The 26,563-nt window shown below is 42.7% G+C and overlaps 1 protein-coding gene across 1 annotated transcript in view; it reads left to right on the top strand.

Moving 5' to 3' along the window:
* Nucleotides 1-26,117, top strand: part of LOC311106314 (ras-related protein Rab-15-like) — a gene marked incomplete at both ends in the record, with an annotated part of 59,428 nt that extends 33,311 nt beyond the window's left edge. The window contains one exon of the mRNA XM_084148623.1: nt 25,959-26,117. Within this exon, the coding sequence (XP_084004749.1) occupies nt 25,959-26,117 (159 nt within the window). The remainder of the gene's footprint in view (nt 1-25,958) is intronic.
* Nucleotides 26,118-26,563: the final 446 nt, after the last annotated feature.

Below are 26,563 nucleotides of genomic sequence, written 5' to 3'. Positions count from 1 at the left end.
TACATACAGTGATATATATACATACAGTGATACATACAGTGATATATATACATACAGTGATACATACAGTGATATATATACATACAGTGATACATACAGTGATATATATACATAAAGTGATATATACAGTGATATATAAACATACAGTGATACATACAGTGATATATATATATACATACAGCGATACATACAGTGATATATATATACATACAGTGATACATACAGTGATATATATACATACAGTGATACATACAGTGATATATATACATACAGTGATACATACAGTGATATATATACATACAGTGATACATACAGTGATATATATACATACAGTGATACATACAGTGATATATATACATACAGTGATACATACAGTGATATATATACATACAGTGATACATACAGTGATATATATACATACAGTGAAACATACAGTGTTATATATATACATACAGTGATACATACAGTGATATATATACATACAGTGATACATACAGTGATATATGAACATACATTGATACATACAGTGATATATATACATACTGTGATACATACAGTGATATATATACATACAGTGATACATACAGTGATATATATATACAGTGATACATACAGTGATATATATACATACAGTGATACATACAGTGATATATATATATACATACAGTGATACATACAGTGATATATATACATACAGTGATACATACAGTGATATACATACATACAGTGATACATACAGTGATATATATACATACAGTGATACATACAGTGATATATATATACATACAGTGATATATACAGTGATATATATACATACAGCGATACATACAGTGATATATATATACAGTGATACATACAGTGATATATATACATACAGTGATACATACAGTGATATATATACATACAGTGATACATACAGTGATATATATACATACAGTGATACATACAGTGATATATATACATACAGTGATACATACAGTGATATATATACATACAGTGATATATATATACATACAGTGATACATACAGTGTTATATATATACATACAGTGATACATACAGTGATATATATACATACAGTGATACATACAGTGATATACATACATACAGTGATACATACAGTGATATATATACATACAGGGATACATACAGTGATAAATATATACATACAGTGATATATACAGTGATACATACAGTGATATATACATTGATATATATACATACAGTGATACATACAGTGATATATATATACATAGAGTGATACATACAGTGATATATATATATACATACAGTGATATATACAGTGATATATATATACATACAGTGATACATATCGATATATATACATACAGTGATACATACAGTGATATATATACATACAGTGATACATACAGTGATATACATACATACAGTGATACATACAGTGATATATATACATACAGTGATACATACAGTGATATACATACATACAGTGATACATACAGTGATATATATACATACAGTGATACATACAGTGATATATATGCATACAGTGATATATACAGTGATATATCTACATACAGTGATACATACAGTGATATATATATACATACAGTGATACATACAGTGATATATATACATACAGTGATACATACAGTGATATACATACATACAGTGATACATACAGTGATATATATACATACAGTGATACATACAGTGATATATATACATACAGTGATACATATAGTGTATGTGATATATACATACATACATATATGTGATATATACATACATACAGTGATATATATATATATATATATATATATATATATATATATATATATATATATATATATATATATATATATATATATACATACAGTGATATATACAGTGATATGTATACATACAGTGATACATACAGTGATATATATATACATACAGTGATACATACAGTGATATATATATATATATATATATACATACAGTGATATATACAGTGATATATATACATACAGTGATACATACAGTGATATATATACATGCAGTGATGTACACAGTGATATATATACATACAGTGATATATACAGTGATATATATATACATACAGTGATACATACAGTGATATACATACATACAGTGATACATACATTGATATATATATACATACAGTGATACATACAGTGATATATATATACATACAGTGATATATACAGTGATATATATACATACAGTGATACATACAGTGATATATATATACATACAGTGATACATACAGTGATATACATACATACAGTGATACATACAGTGATATATATACATACAGTGATATATATATATATATATATATATATATATATATATATATATACATACAGTGATATATACAGTGATATATATACATACAGTGATACATACAGTGATATATATATACATACAGTGATACATACAGTGATATATACAGTGATATATATACATACAGCGATACATACAGTGATATATATATATATATATATATATATATATATATATATATATATATATATATATATGTATATATATATATATATACAGTGATATACATACATACAGTGATACATACAGTGATATATATACATACAGTGATATATACAGTGATATATATACATACAGTGATACATACAGTGATATACATACATACAGTGATACATTCAGTGATATATATATATATATATACAGTGATACATACTGTGATATATACATACATACAGCGATATATATATATATATATATATATATATATATATATATATATATATATATATATACATACAGTGATATATACAGTGATATATATACATACAGTGATACATACAGTGATATATATATACATACAGTGATACATACAGTGATATATACATACATACAGTGATATATGTATATATATATATATATATATATATATATATATATATATATATATACATACAGTGATACATACAGTGATATATATATACATACAGTGATACATCCAGTGATATACATACATACAGTGATACATACAGTGATATATATACATACAGTGATACATACAATGATATATACATACATACAGTGATATATACAGTGATATATATACATACAGTGATACATACAGTGATATATATACATACAGTGATACATACAGTGATATATATACATACAGTGATACATACAGTGATATATATACATACAGTGATACATACAGTGATATAAATACATACAATGATACATACAGTGATATATATATAAATACAGTGATACATACAGTGATATATATACATACAGTGATACATACAGTGATATATATACATACAGTGATACATACAGTGATATATATACATACAATGATACATACAGTGATATAAATACATACAGTGATACATACAGTGATATATATACATACAGTGATACATACAGTGATATATATACATACAGTGATACAAACAGTGATATATATACAGTGGGGAGAACAAGTATTTGATACACTGCCGATTTTGCAGATTTTCCTACTTACAAAGCATGTAGAGGTCTGTAATTTTTATCATAGGTACACTTCAACTGTGAGAGACAAAAATCCAGAAAATCACATTGTATGATTTTTAAGTAATTAATTTGCATTTTATTGCATGACATAAGTATTTGATACATCAGTAAAGCAGAACTTAATATTTTGGTACAGAAACCTTTGTTTGCAATTACAGAGATCATACGTTTCCTGTAGGTCTTGACCAGGTTTGCACACACTGCAGCAGGGATTTTGGCCCACTCCTCCATACAGACCTTCTCCAGATCCTTCAGGTTTCGGAGCTGTCGCTGGGCAATACGGACTTTCAGCTCCCTCCAAAGATGTTCTATTGGGTTCAGGTCTGGAGACTGGCTAGGCCACTCCAGAACCTTGAGATGCTTCTTACGGAGCCACTCCTTAGTTGCCCTGGCTGTGTGTTTCGGGTCGTTGTCATGCTGGAAGAGCCAGCCACGACCCATCTTCAATGCTCTTACTGAGGGAAGGAGGTTGTTGGCCAAGATCTCGCGATACATGGCCCCATCCATCCTCCCCTCAATACGGTGCAGTTGTCCTGTCCCCTTTGCAGAAAAGCATCCCCAAAGAATGATGTTTCCACCTCCATGCTTCACGGTTGGGATGGTGTTCTTGGGGTTGTACTCATCCTTCTTCTTCCTCCAAACACGGCGAGTGGAGTTTAGACCAAAAAGCTCTATTTTTGTCTCATCAGACCACATGACCTTCTCCCATTCCTCCTCTGGATCATCCAGATGGTCATTGGCAAACTTCAGACGGGCCTGGACATGCGCTGGCTTGAGCAGGGGGACCTTGCATGCGCTGCAGGATTTTAATCCATGACGGCGTAGTGTGTTACTAATGGTTTTCTTTGAGACTGTGGTCCCAGCTCTCTTCAGGTCATTGACCAGGTCCTGCCGTGTAGTTCTGGGCTGATCCCTCACCTTCCTCATGATCATTGATGCCCCACGATGTGAGATCTTGCAAGGAGCCCCAGATCGAGGGTGATTGACCGTCATCTTGAACTTCTTCCATTTTCTAATTATTGCGCCAACAGTTGTTGCCTTCTCACCAAGCTGCTTGCCTATTGTCCTGTAGCCCATCCCAGCCTTGTGCAGGTCTACAATTTTATCCCTGATGTCCTTACACAGCTCTCTGGTCTTGGCCATTGTGGAGAGGTTGGAGTCTGTTTGATTGAGTGTGTGGACAGGTGTCTTTTATACAGGTAACGAGTTCAAACAGGTGCAGTTAATACAGGTAATGAGTGGAGAACAGGAGGGCTTCTTAAAGAAAAACTAACAGGTCTGTGAGAGCCGGAATTCTTCCTGGTTGGTAGGTGATCAAATACTTATGTCATGCAATAAAATGCAAATGAATTACTTCAAAATCATACAATGTGATTTTCTGGATTTTTGTTTTAGATTCCGTCTCTCACAGTTGAAGTGTACCTATGATAAAAATTACAGACCTCTACATGCTTTGTAAGTAGGAAAACATGCAAAATCGGCAGTGTATCAAATACTTGTTCTCCCCACTGTACATACAGTGATACATACAGTGATATACAGTACCAGTCAAAAGTTTGGACACACCTACTCATTCAAGGGTTTTTCTTTATTTTTTACTATTTTCTATATTGTAGAATAATAGTGAAGACATCAAAACTATGAAATAACACATATGGAATCATGTAGTAACCAAAAAAGTGTTAAACAAATTAAAATGTATTTTATATTTGAAATTCTTCAAAGTAGCCACCCTTTGCCTTGATGACAGCTTTGCACACTCTAGTCATTCTCTCAACCAGCTTCATGAGGAATGCTTTTCCAACAGTCTTTGTCACGCCCTGGCTCTGGGGACACTGTTATGTTGAGCCAGGGTGTGTAGATCTATGTTCTCTATTTCTATGTTGGCCTGAGTGACTCCCAATCAGAGGCAACGATTGTCAGCTGTTTGCTGGTTGTCTCTGATTGGGAGCCATATTTAACTGTCGGTTTTTCCTTTGGTTTTTGTGGGTTCTTGTTTCAAGTTGGTTGTGTTTGACCGTGTACTGTCACGTTACCGTCTTTGTTGTTTTGATCGTGTTTCGCTCAATAAAGAGTATGTTTGCCTGCAACGCTGCGCCTTGGTCCTCATCTGTTCCCGACGATCGTGACAGAAGAACCCACCAAGACAGGACCAAGCAGCGTGAGGAGGAGAGAGGATGGACCTGGGATCAGTGGAGTAGGAGTCTCGACTGGGCCAAGCCAAGTGAAGAGCAGAGAGGTTGGACTTTGGAGCAGTGGGGTGAGAGTCTGGCGAGAACTAGGGAGGCCTGGTCCATGGGGAGGAGAGACCCCCAGAATATTTTTAGGGGGGGGCTCACGTCGTGGACGACGGGGCAGCAGGAGGCCGCGATGGAGCGGTCCAGCGGGTGCGCAGAGGAGGCCGCCAGGTTAAGGGGGCTACTGGTCACAGAGGAGAGGGAAAGTGTGGAGGCACGGCGAGAGGTACTGGGGTGTGTTACCAGTCCGGTCGGGCCCGTTCCCGATCTCTGCGTAGGGCCAGTGGTGTGTGTCCCCAGTGCGGTCCGGTCTGTTCCTGTTCCTCGCATCGAGCCTGTGGTGCGCGTCGCCAGCCCGGTCCGGCCTGTTCCTGCTCTCCGCATCGAGCCTGTGGTACGCTTCGTCAGCCCAGTCCGGCCCATTCCTGCTCCCCGCACCAAGTCTGTGGTGCGTCTCGTCAGCCCGGCTCGGCCCGTTCCTGCTCCCCGCACCAAGTCTGTGGTGCGTTTCGTCAGCCCTGTCCGGCCCGTTCCTGCTCTCCGCACCAAGTCTGTGGTGCGCGTCGCCAGCCCAGTCCGGCCCATTCCTGCTCCACGCACCAAGCCAGGGGTGCGTATCGTCAGCCCGGTCCGGCCAGTTGCTACTCCACGCACCAAGCCAGGGGTGCGTATCGTCAGCCCAATCCGGTCCATTCCTGCTCCACGCACCAAGCCAGGGGTGTGTATCGTCAGCCCGGTCCGGCCAGTTGCTACTCCACGCACCAAGCCAGGGGTCTGTATCGTCAGCCCGGTCCGGCCAGTTGCTACTCCACGCACCAAGCCAGGGGTGCGCATCGTCAGCCCGGTCCGGTCCGTTCCTGCTCCACGCACCAAGCCAGGGGTGCGTGTCGTAAGTCCGGCTCCGGCCAGCGGGGCCAGACCGGACCAGGGGTACTTTGGGGGGTTGGAGAGGGAGTGGGGATCGGGCCCAGAGCCGGATCCGCCGCCAAGGCGGAGTGCCCACCCGGTCCCTCCCCTGTGGTATTTAGTTGGCGCGGTCGGAGTCCGCGCCTTTAGGGGGGGGTACTGTCACGCCCTGGCTCTGGGGACACTGTTATGTTGAGCCAGGGTGTGTAGATCTATGTTCTCTATTTCTATGTTGGCCTGAGTGACTCCCAATCAGAGGCAACGAGTGTCAGCTGTTTGCTGGTTGTCTCTGATTGGGAGCCATATTTAACTGTCGGTTTTTCCTTTGGTTTTTGTGGGTTCTTGTTTCAAGTTGGTTGTGTTTGACCGTGTACTGTCACGTTACCGTCTTTGTTGTTTTGATCGCGTTTCGCTCAATAAAGAATATGTTTGCCTGCAACGCTGCGCCTTGGTCCTCATCTGTTCCCGACGATCGTGACAGTCTTAAAGGAGTTCCCACATATGCTGAGCACGTGTTGGCTGCTTTTCCTTCACTCTGCGGTCCAACTCATCCCAAACCATCTCAATTGGGTTGAGGTCAGGTGATTGTGGAGACCAGGTCATCTGATGCAGCACTCCATCACTCTCCTTGGGCAAATAGCCCTTACACAGCCTGGAGGTGTGTTTTGGGTCATTGTCCTGTTGAAAAACTAATTATAGTCCCACTAAGCGCAAACCAGATGGGATGGCGTATCGCTGCAGAATGCTGTGGTAGCCATGCTGGTTAAGTGTGCCTTGAATTCTAAATAAATCACAGACAGTGTCACCAGCAAAGCACCCCCTAACCATCACACCTCCTCCTCCATGCTTCACGGTGGGAACCACACATGCAGAGATCATCCGTTCACCTACTCTGCGTCTCACAAAGACACGGCAGTTGGAACCACAAATCTCAAATTTAGACTCATCAGACCAAAGGACAGATTTCCACCGGTCTGATGTACATTGTTTGTGCTTCTTGGCCCAAGCAAGTCTCTTCTTCATATTGTTGTCCTTTAGTAGTGGTTTCTTTGCAGAAATTCGACCTTGAAGGCCTGATTCACGCAGTCTCCTCTGAACAGTTGATGTTGAGATGTGTCTGTTACTTGAACTCTGTGAAGCATTTATTTGGGCTGCAATTTCTAAGACTGGTAACTCTAATGAACTTGTCCTCTGCAGCAGAGGTAACTCTGGGTCTTCCTTTCCTGTGGCGGTCCTCATGAGAGCCAGTTTCATCATAGCACTTGATGGTTTTTGCAACGGCAATTGAAGAAACTTTCAAAGTTCTTGAAATGTTCCATATTGACTGACCTTCATGTCTTAAAGTAATGATGGACTGTCATTTCGCTTCGGTTATTTGAGCTGTTCTTGCCATTATATGGACTTGGTCTTTTACCAAATAGGGCTATCGTCTGTATACCACCCCTACCTTGTCACAACACAATTGATTGTCTCAAACACATTAAGAAGGAAAGAAATTCCACAAATGAACTTTTAACAAGGCACACCTGTTAATTGAAATGCATTCCAGGTGACTACCTCATGAAGCTGGTTGAGAGAATACCAAGAGTGTGTAAAGCTGTCATCAAGGCAAAGGGTGGCTACTTTGAAGAATCTCAAATATAAAATATATTTTGATTTGTTTAACACTTTTTTGGTTACTACATGATTCAACATGTATTATTTCATAGTTTTGATGTATTCACTATTATTCTACAATGTAAAAAATAGTAAAAATAAAGAAAAACCCTGAATGAGTAGGTGTGTCCAAACTTTTGATTGGTACTGTATATACAGTTGAAGTCGGAAGTTCACGTACACCTTAGCCAAACACATTTAAACTCAGATTTTCACAATTCCTGACATTTAATCGTAGTAACAATTCCCTGTCTTAGGTCAGTTAGGATCACCACTTTATTTTAAGAATTTGAAATGTCAGAATAATAGTAGAGAGAATTATTTATTTCAGCTTTTATTTCTTTCATCACATTCCCAGTGGGTCAGAAGTTTACATACACTCAATTAGTATTTGGTAGCATTGCCTTTAAATTGTTTCACTTGGGTCAAACATTTCGGGTAGCCTTCCACAAGCTTCCCACAATAAGTTGGGTGAATTTTGGCCCGTTCCTCCTGACAGAGCTGGTGTAACTGAGTCAGGTTTGTAGGCCTCCTTGCTCGCACACACTTTTTCAGTTCTGCCCACAAATTTCTATTGGATTGAGGTCAGGGCTTTGTGATGGCCACTCCAATATCTTGACTTTGTTGACCTTAAGCCATTTTGCCACAACTTTGGAAGTATGCTTGGAGTCATTGTCCATTTGGAAGACCCATTTGCGACCCAGCTTTAACTTCCTGACTGATGTCTTGAGATGTTGCTTCAATATATCCACATAATTTTTGTACAGATTAACGTGGTACCTTCAGGCGTTTGGAAATTGCTCCCAAGGATGTACCAGCCACCAATTGTGCAAGTTCTCCCACTTAAAAAAAATGAGAGAGGCCTGTAATTTTCATCATAGGTACACGTCAACTATGACAGACAAATTGAGAGAAAAAAATCCAGAAAATCACATTGTAGGATTTTTATTGGCAGTGCGAGTGGACAGGATGTTAAGGTTGGAGCTCCAGATTGAACTTGAGGAGTCAACTTTCTGGACAGACAGCCAGTCGGTGCTAAAATACATCCGCAACGATACCAAGAGATTCCATACTTTTGTGGCGAATAGGGTTGCTATGATCCGTGACCTATCGAAAGCAAAACAGTGGAGGTATTTGAACTCCAAACACAACCCAGCCGATGATGCCTCAAGAGGATTACATGTTGAAACTTTCCTGAACTCAAAGAGATGGCGCAAAGGACCAGAATTCCTGGAGAAAACAGAAACACAATGGCCGAAAGTCCCCGAGGAGCTTGGCTCCATCCCTCCAGATGATCCAGAGGTGAGAAAAGACGTCATCGTAAACAGTACATGTGTGGAAGAAAAGAGTCCGACCAGCAAACTGATTGAGTACTATTCAACATGGAACAGCTTGAAGAAAGCAGTTGCCTGGATGCTGAAACTGAAGAGACTTCTACTACAGTTAAGCCAGAAAAGGAAAGTTCTCACCCAAACTGATCCAGGATCAGATCAGAGTCTGACAAACTCACTGAAGGAACAAATTGACAAGTTCAAACTGACGTTTGGAAAAGAAAGTCTGTCTGTAGATGACCTAGATGAAGCAGAAAAGGTCATCATTCGATTTGAGCAACGACAGCACTTTAAACAAGAAATTGCACTAGTTGTAAAAGGAAAACAATGTGCCAAGAGAAGCGGCTCAATCTGTAAGCTTGATCCAATAGTTGACAATGGCATTCTGAGAGTAGGAGGAAGGTTAAGCAAAGCTGCTATGCCTACGGAACTAAAGAATCCTATGATCCTGCCCAAAGACTCCTACATCTCCAGACTGATCTTACTCCACATCCATGAGCAGGTTGGCCACTCTGGGAGAGGTCACATGCTTTCTAGACTTCGCCAGCGATATTGGATACCCTGTGCCAACTCCTTAGCAAGGAAGATCCTTAAGAGCTGTGTCTTCTGCAGGCGGATGCAAGCTAGAGCTGGGGAACAGAAGATGGCTGACCTTCCACAAGATCGGGTAGCACCTGATTTGCCGCCTTTCACCCATGTGGGCATAGATTACTTTGGCCCCATAGAGGTGAAGCGAGGCCGCGTTCATGTGAAGCGGTATGGTGTGATCTTTACTTGCCTTGTGAGTCGAGCTGTCCATCTAGAAGTTGCTAGTTATCTGGATACTGATTCCTGCATCAATGCCCTGCGCAGGTTCATCTGTCGAAGGGGCCCAGTAACAAGTATCAGAACAGACAATGGCACCAACTTTGTTGGAACACACAGAGAGCTAGGAGAAGCTCTGAAAGAGCTGGATCACAACAAGATTCAAAATAAATTACTGAAGGAAGGAGTGACATGGTCATTCAACCCTCCCTCTGGAGCCCACCATGGGGGGGTATGGGAGAGGTTGATCCGACTGGTGAAAAAGATCCTCTATTCAGTCCTTAAAGAGCAAGTACTGGATGATGAGGCTTTGCAGACAGCCTTGTGTGAAGTTGAGGCGATTATGAACGACAGACCAATCACTACTGTAACAAATGACCCTAACGATCTAGAACCCCTGACTCCGAACCATCTGCTTCATCTGAAAGCAAAGCCAGTCCTGCCACCAGGACTATTCCAGAGAAGTGACCTATACTCACGAAGGAGATGGAAGCAAGTACAATATATCACTGACCTCTTCTGGAAGAGATGGATCAGGGAGTATCTTCCACTTATGCAGGAGCGGAACAAGTGGAACAAAACTAAGAGAAACTTCAGTCCTGGTGACCTTGTGGTCATCGTCGATGACACCGCCCCAAGGAACTCTTGGCTAATGGGGCGTGTGGTGAAGGCTTTGCCAGGGGCCAAAGGTCTTGTCCGGAGCGTCATGGTTAAGACTAAGACCAATATCCTACAGAGACCTATCAATAAACTCTGTCTGCTCCTTGAGGCGACGAAGTGAGACACACACACACACACACACAGTGCTCCATCTTTGAATCACGTGCACCTCTGATTCGTTGATGTCGTACTCTTACATTCTTTGATGTCATACATTTTGTGGACGTCAAACTCTTGACATTTTTTGGAAGTTGAACACCTTTACACTTCAACTCAGACTGAGATCTATGGACTATTTTCCTATATGGCACCTTGTATATTTGTATATAGCTATGAACTGTAATGGTGCTCTGGTATAGAATGTTTTTGTATTGGCTCTACGTTTGAATATTAAGTAATTGTTGTGCATTCAGTGCAGTCAACAATTAGGGGCCGGTATGTTAGAGCCGATTTGGGCATATTTTGTATAAAAGACTGAACATACGGAGCTCCATGTACATTTGTGTAAATATATTAAATATTAATGTATATGATGAAATATTAGGTACGTACCTTTATGATTTATTTTCCGGATTGAGATATATTCATTTGTTATTAGTGTAACTCAGTTTTTGGCCCCCCCTCTTGCCCATTCATTGTACTGTGTTAATTGTGTTAGTATAAAGGCAGGAAGTTGGGCCTTCGGGGGGAGGAGTCCTTGCTAGATGCGGGAACGGTATAGTTTTTTGACCATATAGACATACAGAAATACAGACAGACAGGTCATATTATATTATGTATTTGCATTTCAAGTAATCTCTGCTTTAAGTTGATTGGAGAATACCTTTTTGTTAGATAAGAAGAATAAACATTTTTTGTTGCACTATATCCCTGGATCTCATTGAATGTTTGGCCGTTTGGAAACGTTGAGTGTGGACTGTATGCGTCCGAAACAACCCCGCTTCAGGCTAGGGCAGTGGCTATGGTAAAGAGGAAAGGAAGCCACTACATTCAAGTCAAAAAACTACGGATCCTGCAGTATTTTGGCCTGTTTTTCCATGAACGTTACCAGGTCACTGAACTGGGCCCTCAGGTGACTTCTCTCTAAAATATCACATGCCATAATACCAGCCATGATAACCTCTCTACTGTCATGCAAAGGCAGAATGAAATTGCTGACCTCCTTGTACTACAGCACAAACAAGCCACACTCCCTGTTAGGGAGATACCTATGTTTGACGGTGATCCTCTAAACTTTAGGCCATTCATGCGTGCATTTGAGCATGGTATAGAAGATAAGACAAGCAGTCACCAGGATAGGCTCTATTACCTGGAACAATACACCTCTGGTCAGCCCAAGGATCTGGTCCGTAGTTGTCTGCATATGGAAGCCAGAAGAGGCTATGCAGTAGCTAAGAGGTTGTTAAAGGAACACTTTGGCAATGAAATCAAAGTCACCACTGCTTACATGGAAAAGGCTTGGAACTGGACAAACATCAAACCCGATGATGGAAAGGGACTGGGTGGTTATGCACTCTATCTAAGAGGTTGCTGTAACGCTATGCAAGACCTACAGAACATGGAAGAGCTTAATCTTCCCTCCAACATAAAGCTGATCATGTCAAAACTTCCCTACAAACTAAGGGAAAAATGGAGGTCTATGGCATGTGATATTTTAGAGAGAAGTCACCTGAGGGCCCAGTTCAGTGACCTGGTAACGTTCATGGAAAAACAGGCCAAAATACTGCAGGATCCGTTGTATGGAGATATTCAAGATCCCCTGTACAACAAAAGGTTTTTAAAACCCAAAACAGAAGCTGACTTTAAACAGCAGTTCAAGTCCAAGAGTAGGGGAAGCAGCTTTGCCACTACAGTAGCTGTAGTGGCAGATTGTGACTCTGAAAAACCTTTAAAAGAACAAACATTCAAAGTAAAGAGACCAGGCACCTACCCTTCTGATGCTCCCAGTATCTCATGTATATTTTGTGCTGGTGCGCATTTATTGGTCGACTGCCAACAGGTGAAGGCACAGCCACATGAATTCAAGGTTGAGTTTCTGAGATCAAAAGGCCTTTGTTTTGGCTGTTTGATGAGAGGACACTTAAGCAGAGAATGTAAAAGAAGGACGACCTGTCAGAGCTGTCAAAGAAAGCACCCCACTATCCTGCACACTGAAGGAAGAGAGAGATTTAGATCTCAAAAGGCAGATATGAGTGGTGTAGCAGTAAAGCGGGAGGAGACTGTCAGCAGTGCTCTTGTTTCACTGGAAGCTGGTGAAGATACCGGGGCCGGTACAGATTGTGCACTTGCAATTGTGCCAGTTCAAGTAAAGGTGGCAAATGGAAGCAAGTCTGTGTTAACCTATGCGTTTCTCGATTCTGGTAGCTCAGCAACATTTTGTACGGAGAGACTCATGAGGCAGTTGCAAGCTAAAGGCAGTGCGACTGAAATTCTGCTACGCACAATGGGGCAGGAGAGTCCTACCAAGAGCTTTGAGATATCTGGATTAGAGATTGGCAATGTGGAAGGCGACACATTTCTTGCATTACCAAAGGTCTACACCCAACATAAGATCCCAGTGACAAGAGAGAACATTCCCACTCAGAAAGAGCTCAAAAGGTGGCCATACCTGAAAGAGGTTCAGTTGAAGGAGATTGATGCTGACGTCGAACTTCTGATTGGCGTAAATGCTCCAAAGGCAATGGAACCCTGGCAAATCATAAATAGCCAAGGCAACGGACCGTATGCAGTGAAAACCCTCTTTGGATGGGTGATGAATGGTCCTCTCAACAGTTGTACCATGGCAGAAGAATCCGGGCGTCCTACGGTGATGGCCAATCGTATCTCAATGGCCGACCTGGGGGTTCTTCTTGTAAATCAGTACAACCATGACTTCCCTGAGAGAGAGTATGAAGAGAAAAGTGAGATGTCAGCTGAGGATCGTAGGTTTATGGAGATAGTATCAAGCTCCATAACCCTCAAAGACCATCACTACTACTTACCGTTGCCCTTTCGCAACAAAGATGTAGTCCTGCCAAACAACCGTGACATGGCAAAGCAGCGGGCTCTAAATATTATCAGGAAGTTCAAGAAGGACAAAGGTTACGCTGCAGAGTACAAAGGCTTCATGGAAGAGATGATAACAAAAGGTTACGCCGAGAAGGTACCACAAGAACAGCTCCTCAGAGAGAAAGGCAAGGTATGGTACATACCACACCATGGCGTTCACCATAAGCGCAAAGGAACGATACGAGTGGTGTTTGACTGTTCATCATCCTATAAAGGTACATCTCTTAACAGTGAACTCCTTCAAGGCCCTGACCTGGCAAACACGCTTATAGGAGTCTTGCTAAGATTTCGGCAAGAGCACATTGCCATGATGGCAGACATCGAAGGAATGTTCCATCAAGTACGTGTCCATGAAGATGACTTAGACTTCCTGCGATTCCTATGGTGGCCGGATGGTGATACTAACAAAAGATTGGAGGAGTACAGAATGACAGTACATCTTTTCGGTGCTATATCCTCTCCAAGTTGTGCAAACTTTGCACTGCGAAAGACTGCAGAAGACAACTGTGAGGGGTACGATGAAGAGGTGATTCAAACAGTCAAGTCCAACTTCTATGTTGATGACTGCCTCAAGTCAGTGGCCACAGAAGAACAAGCCATAGCTCTCACAAGAAACCTCAGGGATGTGTGCTCTCAAGGTGGGTTCAAATTGACCAAGTGGGTCAGCAACAGCCGCACTGTACTAGCTTCTATCCCTGATGAACACAAAGCCAAGCAGATAAAAGAACTGGACCTGGACAGAGAAAAGCTGCCTGTTGAAAGAGCACTTGGAATCCGATGGAACATTGAAAGGGATGTGTTTACCTTCCAGGTCACTGTCAAGAACAGACCCCTTACAAGAAGAGGTATTCTCTCAACTGTCAGCTCTATTTATGATCCATTAGGTTTCCTCGCCCCATTCGTATTAAAGGCAAAGCAAATTCTTCAAGTGCTCTGCAAGCTAAAGTGTGGATGGGACGAAGTCATCCCTGAAGAACACTCTATTTCATGGAAGAGATGGCTCTCAGAGCTGGACCAGCTCTCCAGATTCCAGATCAACAGGTGTATGATGCCGGAGAACTTTGGTCAAATCAAGACCGCACAGCTGCATCACTTCGGTGATGCAAGTGAACAAGGTTATGGCACGGCAAGCTACCTTAGGTTCACAAACGTTATGGAAAAGGTCCACATCGCATTCATACTGGGGAAATCAAGGGTGACTCCACTCAAGTAGATGACGATCCCCAGACTGGAACTTGCTGCGGCAACATTGGCAGTGCGAGTGGACAGGATGTTAAGGTTGGAGCTCCAGATTGAACTTGAGGAGTCAACTTTCTGGACAGACAGCCAGTCGGTGCTAAAATACATCCGCAACGATACCAAGAGATTCCATACTTTTGTGGCGAATAGGGTTGCTATGATCCGTGACCTATCGAAAGCAAAACAGTGGAGGTATTTGAACTCCAAACACAACCCAGCCGATGATGCCTCAAGAGGATTACATGTTGAAACTTTCCTGAACTCAAAGAGATGGCGCAAAGGACCAGAATTCCTGGAGAAAACAGAAACACAATGGCCGAAAGTCCCCGAGGAGCTTGGCTCCATCCCTCCAGATGATCCAGAGGTGAGAAAAGACGTCATCGTAAACAGTACATGTGTGGAAGAAAAGAGTCCGACCAGCAAACTGATTGAGTACTATTCAACATGGAACAGCTTGAAGAAAGCAGTTGCCTGGATGCTGAAACTGAAGAGACTTCTACTACAGTTAAGCCAGAAAAGGAAAGTTCTCACCCAAACTGATCCAGGATCAGATCAGAGTCTGACAAACTCACTGAAGGAACAAATTGACAAGTTCAAACTGACGTTTGGAAAAGAAAGTCTGTCTGTAGATGACCTAGATGAAGCAGAAAAGGTCATCATTCGATTTGAGCAACGACAGCACTTTAAACAAGAAATTGCACTAGTTGTAAAAGGAAAACAATGTGCCAAGAGAAGCGGCTCAATCTGTAAGCTTGATCCAATAGTTGACAATGGCATTCTGAGAGTAGGAGGAAGGTTAAGCAAAGCTGCTATGCCTACGGAACTAAAGAATCCTATGATCCTGCCCAAAGACTCCTACATCTCCAGACTGATCTTACTCCACATCCATGAGCAGGTTGGCCACTCTGGGAGAGGTCACATGCTTTCTAGACTTCGCCAGCGATATTGGATACCCTGTGCCAACTCCTTAGCAAGGAAGATCCTTAAGAGCTGTGTCTTCTGCAGGCGGATGCAAGCTAGAGCTGGGGAACAGAAGATGGCTGACCTTCCACAAGATCGGGTAGCACCTGATTTGCCGCCTTTCACCCATGTGGGCATAGATTACTTTGGCCCCATAGAGGTGAAGCGAGGCCGCGTTCATGTGAAGCGGTATGGTGTGATCTTTACTTGCCTTGTGAGTCGAGCTGTCCATCTAGAAGTTGCTAGTTATCTGGATACTGATTCCTGCATCAATGCCCTGCGCAGGTTCATCTGTCGAAGGGGCCCAGTAACAAGTATCAGAACAGACAATGGCACCAACTTTGTTGGAACACACAGAGAGCTAGGAGAAGCTCTGAAAGAGCTGGATCACAACAAGATTCAAAATAAATTACTGAAGGAAGGAGTGACATGGTCATTCAACCCTCCCTCTGGAGCCCACCATGGGGGGGTATGGGAGAGGTTGATCCGACTGGTGAAAAAGATCCTCTATTCAGTCCTTAAAGAGCAAGTACTGGATGATGAGGCTTTGCAGACAGCCTTGTGTGAAGTTGAGGCGATTATGAACGACAGACCAATCACTACTGTAACAAATGACCCTAACGATCTAGAACCCCTGACTCCGAACCATCTGCTTCATCTGAAAGCAAAGCCAGTCCTGCCACCAGGACTATTCCAGAGAAGTGACCTATACTCACGAAGGAGATGGAAGCAAGTACAATATATCACTGACCTCTTCTGGAAGAGATGGATCAGGGAGTATCTTCCACTTATGCAGGAGCGGAACAAGTGGAACAAAACTAAGAGAAACTTCAGTCCTGGTGACCTTGTGGTCATCGTCGATGACACCGCCCCAAGGAACTCTTGGCTAATGGGGCGTGTGGTGAAGGCTTTGCCAGGGGCCAAAGGTCTTGTCCGGAGCGTCATGGTTAAGACTAAGACCAATATCCTACAGAGACCTATCAATAAACTCTGTCTGCTCCTTGAGGCGACGAAGTGAGACACACACACACACACACACAGTGCTCCATCTTTGAATCACGTGCACCTCTGATTCGTTGATGTCGTACTCTTACATTCTTTGATGTCATACATTTTGTGGACGTCAAACTCTTGACATTTTTTGGAAGTTGAACACCTTTACACTTCAACTCAGACTGAGATCTATGGACTATTTTCCTATATGGCACCTTGTATATTTGTATATAGCTATGAACTGTAATGGTGCTCTGGTATAGAATGTTTTTGTATTGGCTCTACGTTTGAATATTAAGTAATTGTTGTGCATTCAGTGCAGTCAACAATTAGGGGCCGGTATGTTAGAGCCGATTTGGGCATATTTTGTATAAAAGACTGAACATACGGAGCTCCATGTACATTTGTGTAAATATATTAAATATTAATGTATATGATGAAATATTAGGTACGTACCTTTATGATTTATTTTCCGGATTGAGATATATTCATTTGTTATTAGTGTAACTCAGTTTTTGGCCCCCCCTCTTGCCCATTCATTGTACTGTGTTAATTGTGTTAGTATAAAGGCAGGAAGTTGGGCCTTCGGGGGGAGGAGTCCTTGCTAGATGCGGGAACGGTATAGTTTTTTGACCATATAGACATACAGAAATACAGACAGACAGGTCATATTATATTATGTATTTGCATTTCAAGTAATCTCTGCTTTAAGTTGATTGGAGAATACCTTTTTGTTAGATAAGAAGAATAAACATTTTTTGTTGCACTATATCCCTGGATCTCATTGAATGTTTGGCCGTTTGGAAACGTTGAGTGTGGACTGTATGCGTCCGAAACAACCCCGCTTCAGGCTAGGGCAGTGGCTATGGTAAAGAGGAAAGGAAGCCACTACATTCAAGTCAAAAAACTACGGATCCTGCAGTATTTTGGCCTGTTTTTCCATGAACGTTACCAGGTCACTGAACTGGGCCCTCAGGTGACTTCTCTCTAAAATATCACATGCCATAATACCAGCCATGATAACCTCTCTACTGTCATGCAAAGGCAGAATGAAATTGCTGACCTCCTTGTACTACAGCACAAACAAGCCACACTCCCTGTTAGGGAGATACCTATGTTTGACGGTGATCCTCTAAACTTTAGGCCATTCATGCGTGCATTTGAGCATGGTATAGAAGATAAGACAAGCAGTCACCAGGATAGGCTCTATTACCTGGAACAATACACCTCTGGTCAGCCCAAGGATCTGGTCCGTAGTTGTCTGCATATGGAAGCCAGAAGAGGCTATGCAGTAGCTAAGAGGTTGTTAAAGGAACACTTTGGCAATGAAATCAAAGTCACCACTGCTTACATGGAAAAGGCTTGGAACTGGACAAACATCAAACCCGATGATGGAAAGGGACTGGGTGGTTATGCACTCTATCTAAGAGGTTGCTGTAACGCTATGCAAGACCTACAGAACATGGAAGAGCTTAATCTTCCCTCCAACATAAAGCTGATCATGTCAAAACTTCCCTACAAACTAAGGGAAAAATGGAGGTCTATGGCATGTGATATTTTAGAGAGAAGTCACCTGAGGGCCCAGTTCAGTGACCTGGTAACGTTCATGGAAAAACAGGCCAAAATACTGCAGGATCCGTTGTATGGAGATATTCAAGATCCCCTGTACAACAAAAGGTTTTTAAAACCCAAAACAGAAGCTGACTTTAAACAGCAGTTCAAGTCCAAGAGTAGGGGAAGCAGCTTTGCCACTACAGTAGCTGTAGTGGCAGATTGTGACTCTGAAAAACCTTTAAAAGAACAAACATTCAAAGTAAAGAGACCAGGCACCTACCCTTCTGATGCTCCCAGTATCTCATGTATATTTTGTGCTGGTGCGCATTTATTGGTCGACTGCCAACAGGTGAAGGCACAGCCACATGAATTCAAGGTTGAGTTTCTGAGATCAAAAGGCCTTTGTTTTGGCTGTTTGATGAGAGGACACTTAAGCAGAGAATGTAAAAGAAGGACGACCTGTCAGAGCTGTCAAAGAAAGCACCCCACTATCCTGCACACTGAAGGAAGAGAGAGATTTAGATCTCAAAAGGCAGATATGAGTGGTGTAGCAGTAAAGCGGGAGGAGACTGTCAGCAGTGCTCTTGTTTCACTGGAAGCTGGTGAAGATACCGGGGCCGGTACAGATTGTGCACTTGCAATTGTGCCAGTTCAAGTAAAGGTGGCAAATGGAAGCAAGTCTGTGTTAACCTATGCGTTTCTCGATTCTGGTAGCTCAGCAACATTTTGTACGGAGAGACTCATGAGGCAGTTGCAAGCTAAAGGCAGTGCGACTGAAATTCTGCTACGCACAATGGGGCAGGAGAGTCCTACCAAGAGCTTTGAGATATCTGGATTAGAGATTGGCAATGTGGAAGGCGACACATTTCTTGCATTACCAAAGGTCTACACCCAACATAAGATCCCAGTGACAAGAGAGAACATTCCCACTCAGAAAGAGCTCAAAAGGTGGCCATACCTGAAAGAGGTTCAGTTGAAGGAGATTGATGCTGACGTCGAACTTCTGATTGGCGTAAATGCTCCAAAGGCAATGGAACCCTGGCAAATCATAAATAGCCAAGGCAACGGACCGTATGCAGTGAAAACCCTCTTTGGATGGGTGATGAATGGTCCTCTCAACAGTTGTACCATGGCAGAAGAATCCGGGCGTCCTACGGTGATGGCCAATCGTATCTCAATGGCCGACCTGGGGGTTCTTCTTGTAAATCAGTACAACCATGACTTCCCTGAGAGAGAGTATGAAGAGAAAAGTGAGATGTCAGCTGAGGATCGTAGGTTTATGGAGATAGTATCAAGCTCCATAACCCTCAAAGACCATCACTACTACTTACCGTTGCCCTTTCGCAACAAAGATGTAGTCCTGCCAAACAACCGTGACATGGCAAAGCAGCGGGCTCTAAATATTATCAGGAAGTTCAAGAAGGACAAAGGTTACGCTGCAGAGTACAAAGGCTTCATGGAAGAGATGATAACAAAAGGTTACGCCGAGAAGGTACCACAAGAACAGCTCCTCAGAGAGAAAGGCAAGGTATGGTACATACCACACCATGGCGTTCACCATAAGCGCAAAGGAACGATACGAGTGGTGTTTGACTGTTCATCATCCTATAAAGGTACATCTCTTAACAGTGAACTCCTTCAAGGCCCTGACCTGGCAAACACGCTTATAGGAGTCTTGCTAAGATTTCGGCAAGAGCACATTGCCATGATGGCAGACATCGAAGGAATGTTCCATCAAGTACGTGTCCATGAAGATGACTTAGACTTCCTGCGATTCCTATGGTGGCCGGATGGTGATACTAACAAAAGATTGGAGGAGTACAGAATGACAGTACATCTTTTCGGTGCTATATCCTCTCCAAGTTGTGCAAACTTTGCACTGCGAAAGACTGCAGAAGACAACTGTGAGGGGTACGATGAAGAGGTGATTCAAACAGTCAAGTCCAACTTCTATGTTGATGACTGCCTCAAGTCAGTGGCCACAGAAGAACAAGCCATAGCTCTCACAAGAAACCTCAGGGATGTGTGCTCTCAAGGTGGGTTCAAATTGACCAAGTGGGTCAGCAACAGCCGCACTGTACTAGCTTCTATCCCTGATGAACACAAAGCCAAGCAGATAAAAGAACTGGACCTGGACAGAGAAAAGCTGCCTGTTGAAAGAGCACTTGGAATCCGATGGAACATTGAAAGGGATGTGTTTACCTTCCAGGTCACTGTCAAGAACAGACCCCTTACAAGAAGAGGTATTCTCTCAACTGTCAGCTCTATTTATGATCCATTAGGTTTCCTCGCCCCATTCGTATTAAAGGCAAAGCAAATTCTTCAAGTGCTCTGCAAGCTAAAGTGTGGATGGGACGAAGTCATCCCTGAAGAACACTCTATTTCATGGAAGAGATGGCTCTCAGAGCTGGACCAGCTCTCCAGATTCCAGATCAACAGGTGTATGATGCCGGAGAACTTTGGTCAAATCAAGACCGCACAGCTGCATCACTTCGGTGATGCAAGTGAACAAGGTTATGGCACGGCAAGCTACCTTAGGTTCACAAACGTTATGGAAAAGGTCCACATCGCATTCATACTGGGGAAATCAAGGGTGACTCCACTCAAGTAGATGACGATCCCCAGACTGGAACTTGCTGCGGCAACATTGGCAGTGCGAGTGGACAGGATGTTAAGGTTGGAGCTCCAGATTGAACTTGAGGAGTCAACTTTCTGGACAGACAGCCAGTCGGTGCTAAAATACATCCGCAACGATACCAAGAGATTCCATACTTTTGTGGCTAATAGGGTTGCTATGATCTGTGACTTATCGAAAGCAAAACAGTGGAGGTATTTGAACTCCAAACACAACCCAGCCGATGATGCCTCAAGAGGATTACATGTTGAAACTTTCCTGAACTCAAAGAGATGGCGCAAAGGACCAGAATTCCTGGAGAAAACAGAAACACAATGGCCGAAAGTCCCCGAGGAGCTTGGCTCCATCCCTCCAGATGATCCAGAGGTGAGAAAAGACGTCATCGTAAACAGTACATGTGTGGAAGAAAAGAGTCCGACCAGCAAACTGATTGAGTACTATTCAACATGGAACAGCTTGAAGAAAGCAGTTGCCTGGATGCTGAAACTGAAGAGACTTCTACTACAGTTAAGCCAGAAAAGGAAAGTTCTCACCCAAACTGATCCAGGATCAGATCAGAGTCTGACAAACTCACTGAAGGAACAAATTGACAAGTTCAAACTGACGTTTGGAAAAGAAAGTCTGTCTGTAGATGACCTAGATGAAGCAGAAAAGGTCATCATTCGATTTGAGCAACGACAGCACTTTAAACAAGAAATTGCACTAGTTGTAAAAGGAAAACAATGTGCCAAGAGAAGCGGCTCAATCTGTAAGCTTGATCCAATAGTTGACAATGGCATTCTGAGAGTAGGAGGAAGGTTAAGCAAAGCTGCTATGCCTACGGAACTAAAGAATCCTATGATCCTGCCCAAAGACTCCTACATCTCCAGACTGATCTTACTCCACATCCATGAGCAGGTTGGCCACTCTGGGAGAGGTCACATGCTTTCTAGACTTCGCCAGCGATATTGGATACCCTGTGCCAACTCCTTAGCAAGGAAGATCCTTAAGAGCTGTGTCTTCTGCAGGCGGATGCAAGCTAGAGCTGGGGAACAGAAGATGGCTGACCTTCCACAAGATCGGGTAGCACCTGATTTGCCGCCTTTCACCCATGTGGGCATAGATTACTTTGGCCCCATAGAGGTGAAGCGAGGCCGCGTTCATGTGAAGCGGTATGGTGTGATCTTTACTTGCCTTGTGAGTCGAGCTGTCCATCTAGAAGTTGCTAGTTATCTGGATACTGATTCCTGCATCAATGCCCTGCGCAGGTTCATCTGTCGAAGGGGCCCAGTAACAAGTATCAGAACAGACAATGGCACCAACTTTGTTGGAACACACAGAGAGCTAGGAGAAGCTCTGAAAGAGCTGGATCACAACAAGATTCAAAATAAATTACTGAAGGAAGGAGTGACATGGTCATTCAACCCTCCCTCTGGAGCCCACCATGGGGGGGTATGGGAGAGGTTGATCCGACTGGTGAAAAAGATCCTCTATTCAGTCCTTAAAGAGCAAGTACTGGATGATGAGGCTTTGCAGACAGCCTTGTGTGAAGTTGAGGCGATTATGAACGACAGACCAATCACTACTGTAACAAATGACCCTAACGATCTAGAACCCCTGACTCCGAACCATCTGCTTCATCTGAAAGCAAAGCCAGTCCTGCCACCAGGACTATTCCAGAGAAGTGACCTATACTCACGAAGGAGATGGAAGCAAGTACAATATATCACTGACCTCTTCTGGAAGAGATGGATCAGGGAGTATCTTCCACTTATGCAGGAGCGGAACAAGTGGAACAAAACTAAGAGAAACTTCAGTCCTGGTGACCTTGTGGTCATCGTCGATGACACCGCCCCAAGGAACTCTTGGCTAATGGGGCGTGTGGTGAAGGCTTTGCCAGGGGCCAAAGGTCTTGTCCGGAGCGTCATGGTTAAGACTAAGACCAATATCCTACAGAGACCTATCAATAAACTCTGTCTGCTCCTTGAGGCGACGAAGTGAGACACACACACACACACACAGTGCTCCATCTTTGAATCACGTGCACCTCTGATTCGTTGATGTCGTACTCTTACATTCTTTGATGTCATACATTTTGTGGACGTCAAACTCTTGAAATTTTTTGGAAGTTGAACACCTTTACACTTCAACTCAGACTGAGATCTATGGACTATTTTCCTATATGGCACCTTGTATATTTGTATATAGCTATGAACTGTAATGGTGCTCTGGTATAGAATGTTTTTGTATTGGCTCTACGTTTGAATATTAAGTAATTGTTGTGCATTCAGTGCAGTCAACAATTAGGGGCCGGTATGTTAGAGCCGATTTGGGCATATTTTGTATAAAAGACTGAACATACTGAGCTCCATGTACATTTGTGTAAATATATTAAATATTAATGTATATGATGAAATATTAGGTACGTACCTTTATGATTTATTTACCGGATTGAGATATATTCATTTGTTATTAGTGTAACTCAGTTTTTGGCCCCCCCTCTTGCCCATTCATTGTACTGTGTTAATTGTGTTAGTATAAAGGCAGGAAGTTGGGCCTTCGGGGGGAGGAGTCCTTGCTAGATGCGGGGGCGGTATAGTTTTTTGACCATATAGACATACAGAAATACAGACAGACAGGTCATATTATATTATGTATTTGCATTTCAAGTAATCTCTGCTTTAAGTTGATTGGAGAATACCTTTTTGTTAGATAAGAAGAATAAACAGTTTTGTTGCACTATATCCCTGGATCTCATTGAATGTTTGGCCGTTTGGAAACGTTGAGTGTGGACTGTATGCGTCCGAAACAACCCCGCTTCAGGCTAGGGCAGTGGCTATGGTAAAGAGGAAAGGAAGCCACTACAGAATTTATTTGCAAATTATGGTGGAAAATAAGTATTTGGTCACCTACAAACAAGCAAGATTTCTGGCTCTCACAGACCTGTAACTTCTTCTTTAAGAGGCTCCTCTGTCCTCCACTCGTTACCTGTATTAATGGCACCTGTTTGAACTTGTTATCAGTATAAAAGACACCTGTCCACAACCTCAAACAGTCACACTCCAAACTCCACTATGGCCAAGACCAAAGAGCTGTCAAAGGACACCAGAAACAAAATTGTAGACCTGCACCAGGCTGGGAAGACTGAATCTGCAATAGGTAAGCAGCTTGGTTTGAAGAAATCAACTGTGGGAGCAATTATTAGGAAATGGAAGACATACAAGACCACTGATAATCTCCCTCGATCTGGGGCTCCACGCAAGATCTCACCCCGTGGGGTCAAAATGATCACAAGAACGGTGAGCAAAAATCCCAGAACCACACGGGGGGACCTAGTGAATGACCTGCAGAGAGCTGGGACCAAAGTAACAAAGCCTACCATCAGTAACACACTACGCCGCCAGGGACTCAAATCCTGCAGTGCCAGACGTGTCCCCCTGCTTAAACCAGTACATGTCCAGGCCCGTCTGAAGTTTGCTAGAGTGCATTTGGATGATCCAGAAGAGGATTGGGAGAATCTCATTGGTCAGATGAAACCAAAATAGAACTTTTTGGTAAAAACTCAACTTGTCGTGTTTGGAGGACAAAGAATGCTGAGTTGCATCCAAAGAACACCATACCTACTGTGAAGCATGGGGGTGGAAACATCATGCTTTGGGGCTGTTTTTCTGCAAAGGGACCAAGACGACTGATCCGTGTAAAGGAAAGAATGAATGGGGCCATGTATTGTGAGATTTTGAGTGAAAACCTCCTTCCATCAGCAAGGGCATTGAAGATGAAACGTGGCTGGGTCTTTCAGCATGACAATGATCCCAAACACACCGCCCGGGCAACGAAGGAGTGGATCGTAAGAAACATTTCAAGGTCCTGGAGTGGCTTAGCCAGTCTCCAGATCTCAACCCCATAGAAAATCTTTTGATGGAGTTGAAAGTCCGTGTTGCCCAGCGACAGCCCCAAAACATCACTGCTCTAGAGGAGATCTGCATGGAGGAATGGGCCAAAATACCAGCAACAGTGTGTGAAAACCTTGTGAAGACTTACAGAAAACGTTTGACCTGTGTCATTGCCAACAAAGGGTATATAACAAAGTATTGAGAAACTTTTGTTATTGACCAAATACTTATTTTCCACCATAATTTGCAAATACATTCATAAAAAATCCTACAATGTGATTTTCTGGATTTTTTTTTCTCATTTTGTCTGTCATAGTTGACGTGTACCTATGATGAAAATTACAGGCCTCTCATCTTTTTAAGTGGGAGAACTTGCACAATTGGTGGCTGACTATATACTTTTCCCCCCCACTGTACAGGGATATAAATACAGTGATATATACATAAAACAGATTTGCACTAACAGTTTTCCCTCTCTGTTATCCTTGTGCCCATTTCACCCCCCCCACCCCCACCCCTAGTCCTTCACACGATTGGCTGAGCAGGTCTTGGCGGCCAATAAGAAGGACCTGGACCTCCTAAGGGCGTCGGTCACAGACGAGCTCAACCTCGCCGCCCTGGAGGAGGAGGAGGGCATCACAAACAGGGCCGCCGCCTCACAGAAGGGCTGCTGGTGTTAAGGACTGGGCCTGGTCAAAAGTAGTGCACTATGTAGGGAATAGGGTGAGAAAAGTAGTGCACTATGTAGGGAATAGGGTGAGAAAAGTAGTGCACTATGTAGGGAATAGGGTGAGAAAAGTAGTGCACTTTGTAGGGAATAGGGTGAGAAAAGTAGTGCACTTTGTAGGGAATAGGGTGAGAAAAGTAGTGCACTATGTAGGGAATAGGGTGAGAAAAGTAGTGCACTATGTAGGGAATATGGTGAGAAAAGTAGTGCACTATGTAGGGGATAGGGTGAGAAAAGTAGTACACTATGTAGGGAATAGAGTGACAAAAGTAGTGCACTATGTAGGGAATAGGGTGAGAAAAGTAGTGCACTATGTAGGGAATATGGTGAGAAAAGTAGTGCACTATGTAGGGGATAGGGTGAGAAAAGTAGTACACTATGTAGGGAATAGAGTGACAA

Source organism: Coregonus lavaretus (assembly GCF_964263955.1).
Source record: "Coregonus lavaretus genome assembly, chromosome: 31".
Taxonomy (NCBI): Eukaryota; Metazoa; Chordata; class Actinopteri; order Salmoniformes; family Salmonidae; genus Coregonus; species Coregonus lavaretus.
This window is presented reverse-complemented; position numbering and strand designations above follow the sequence as displayed.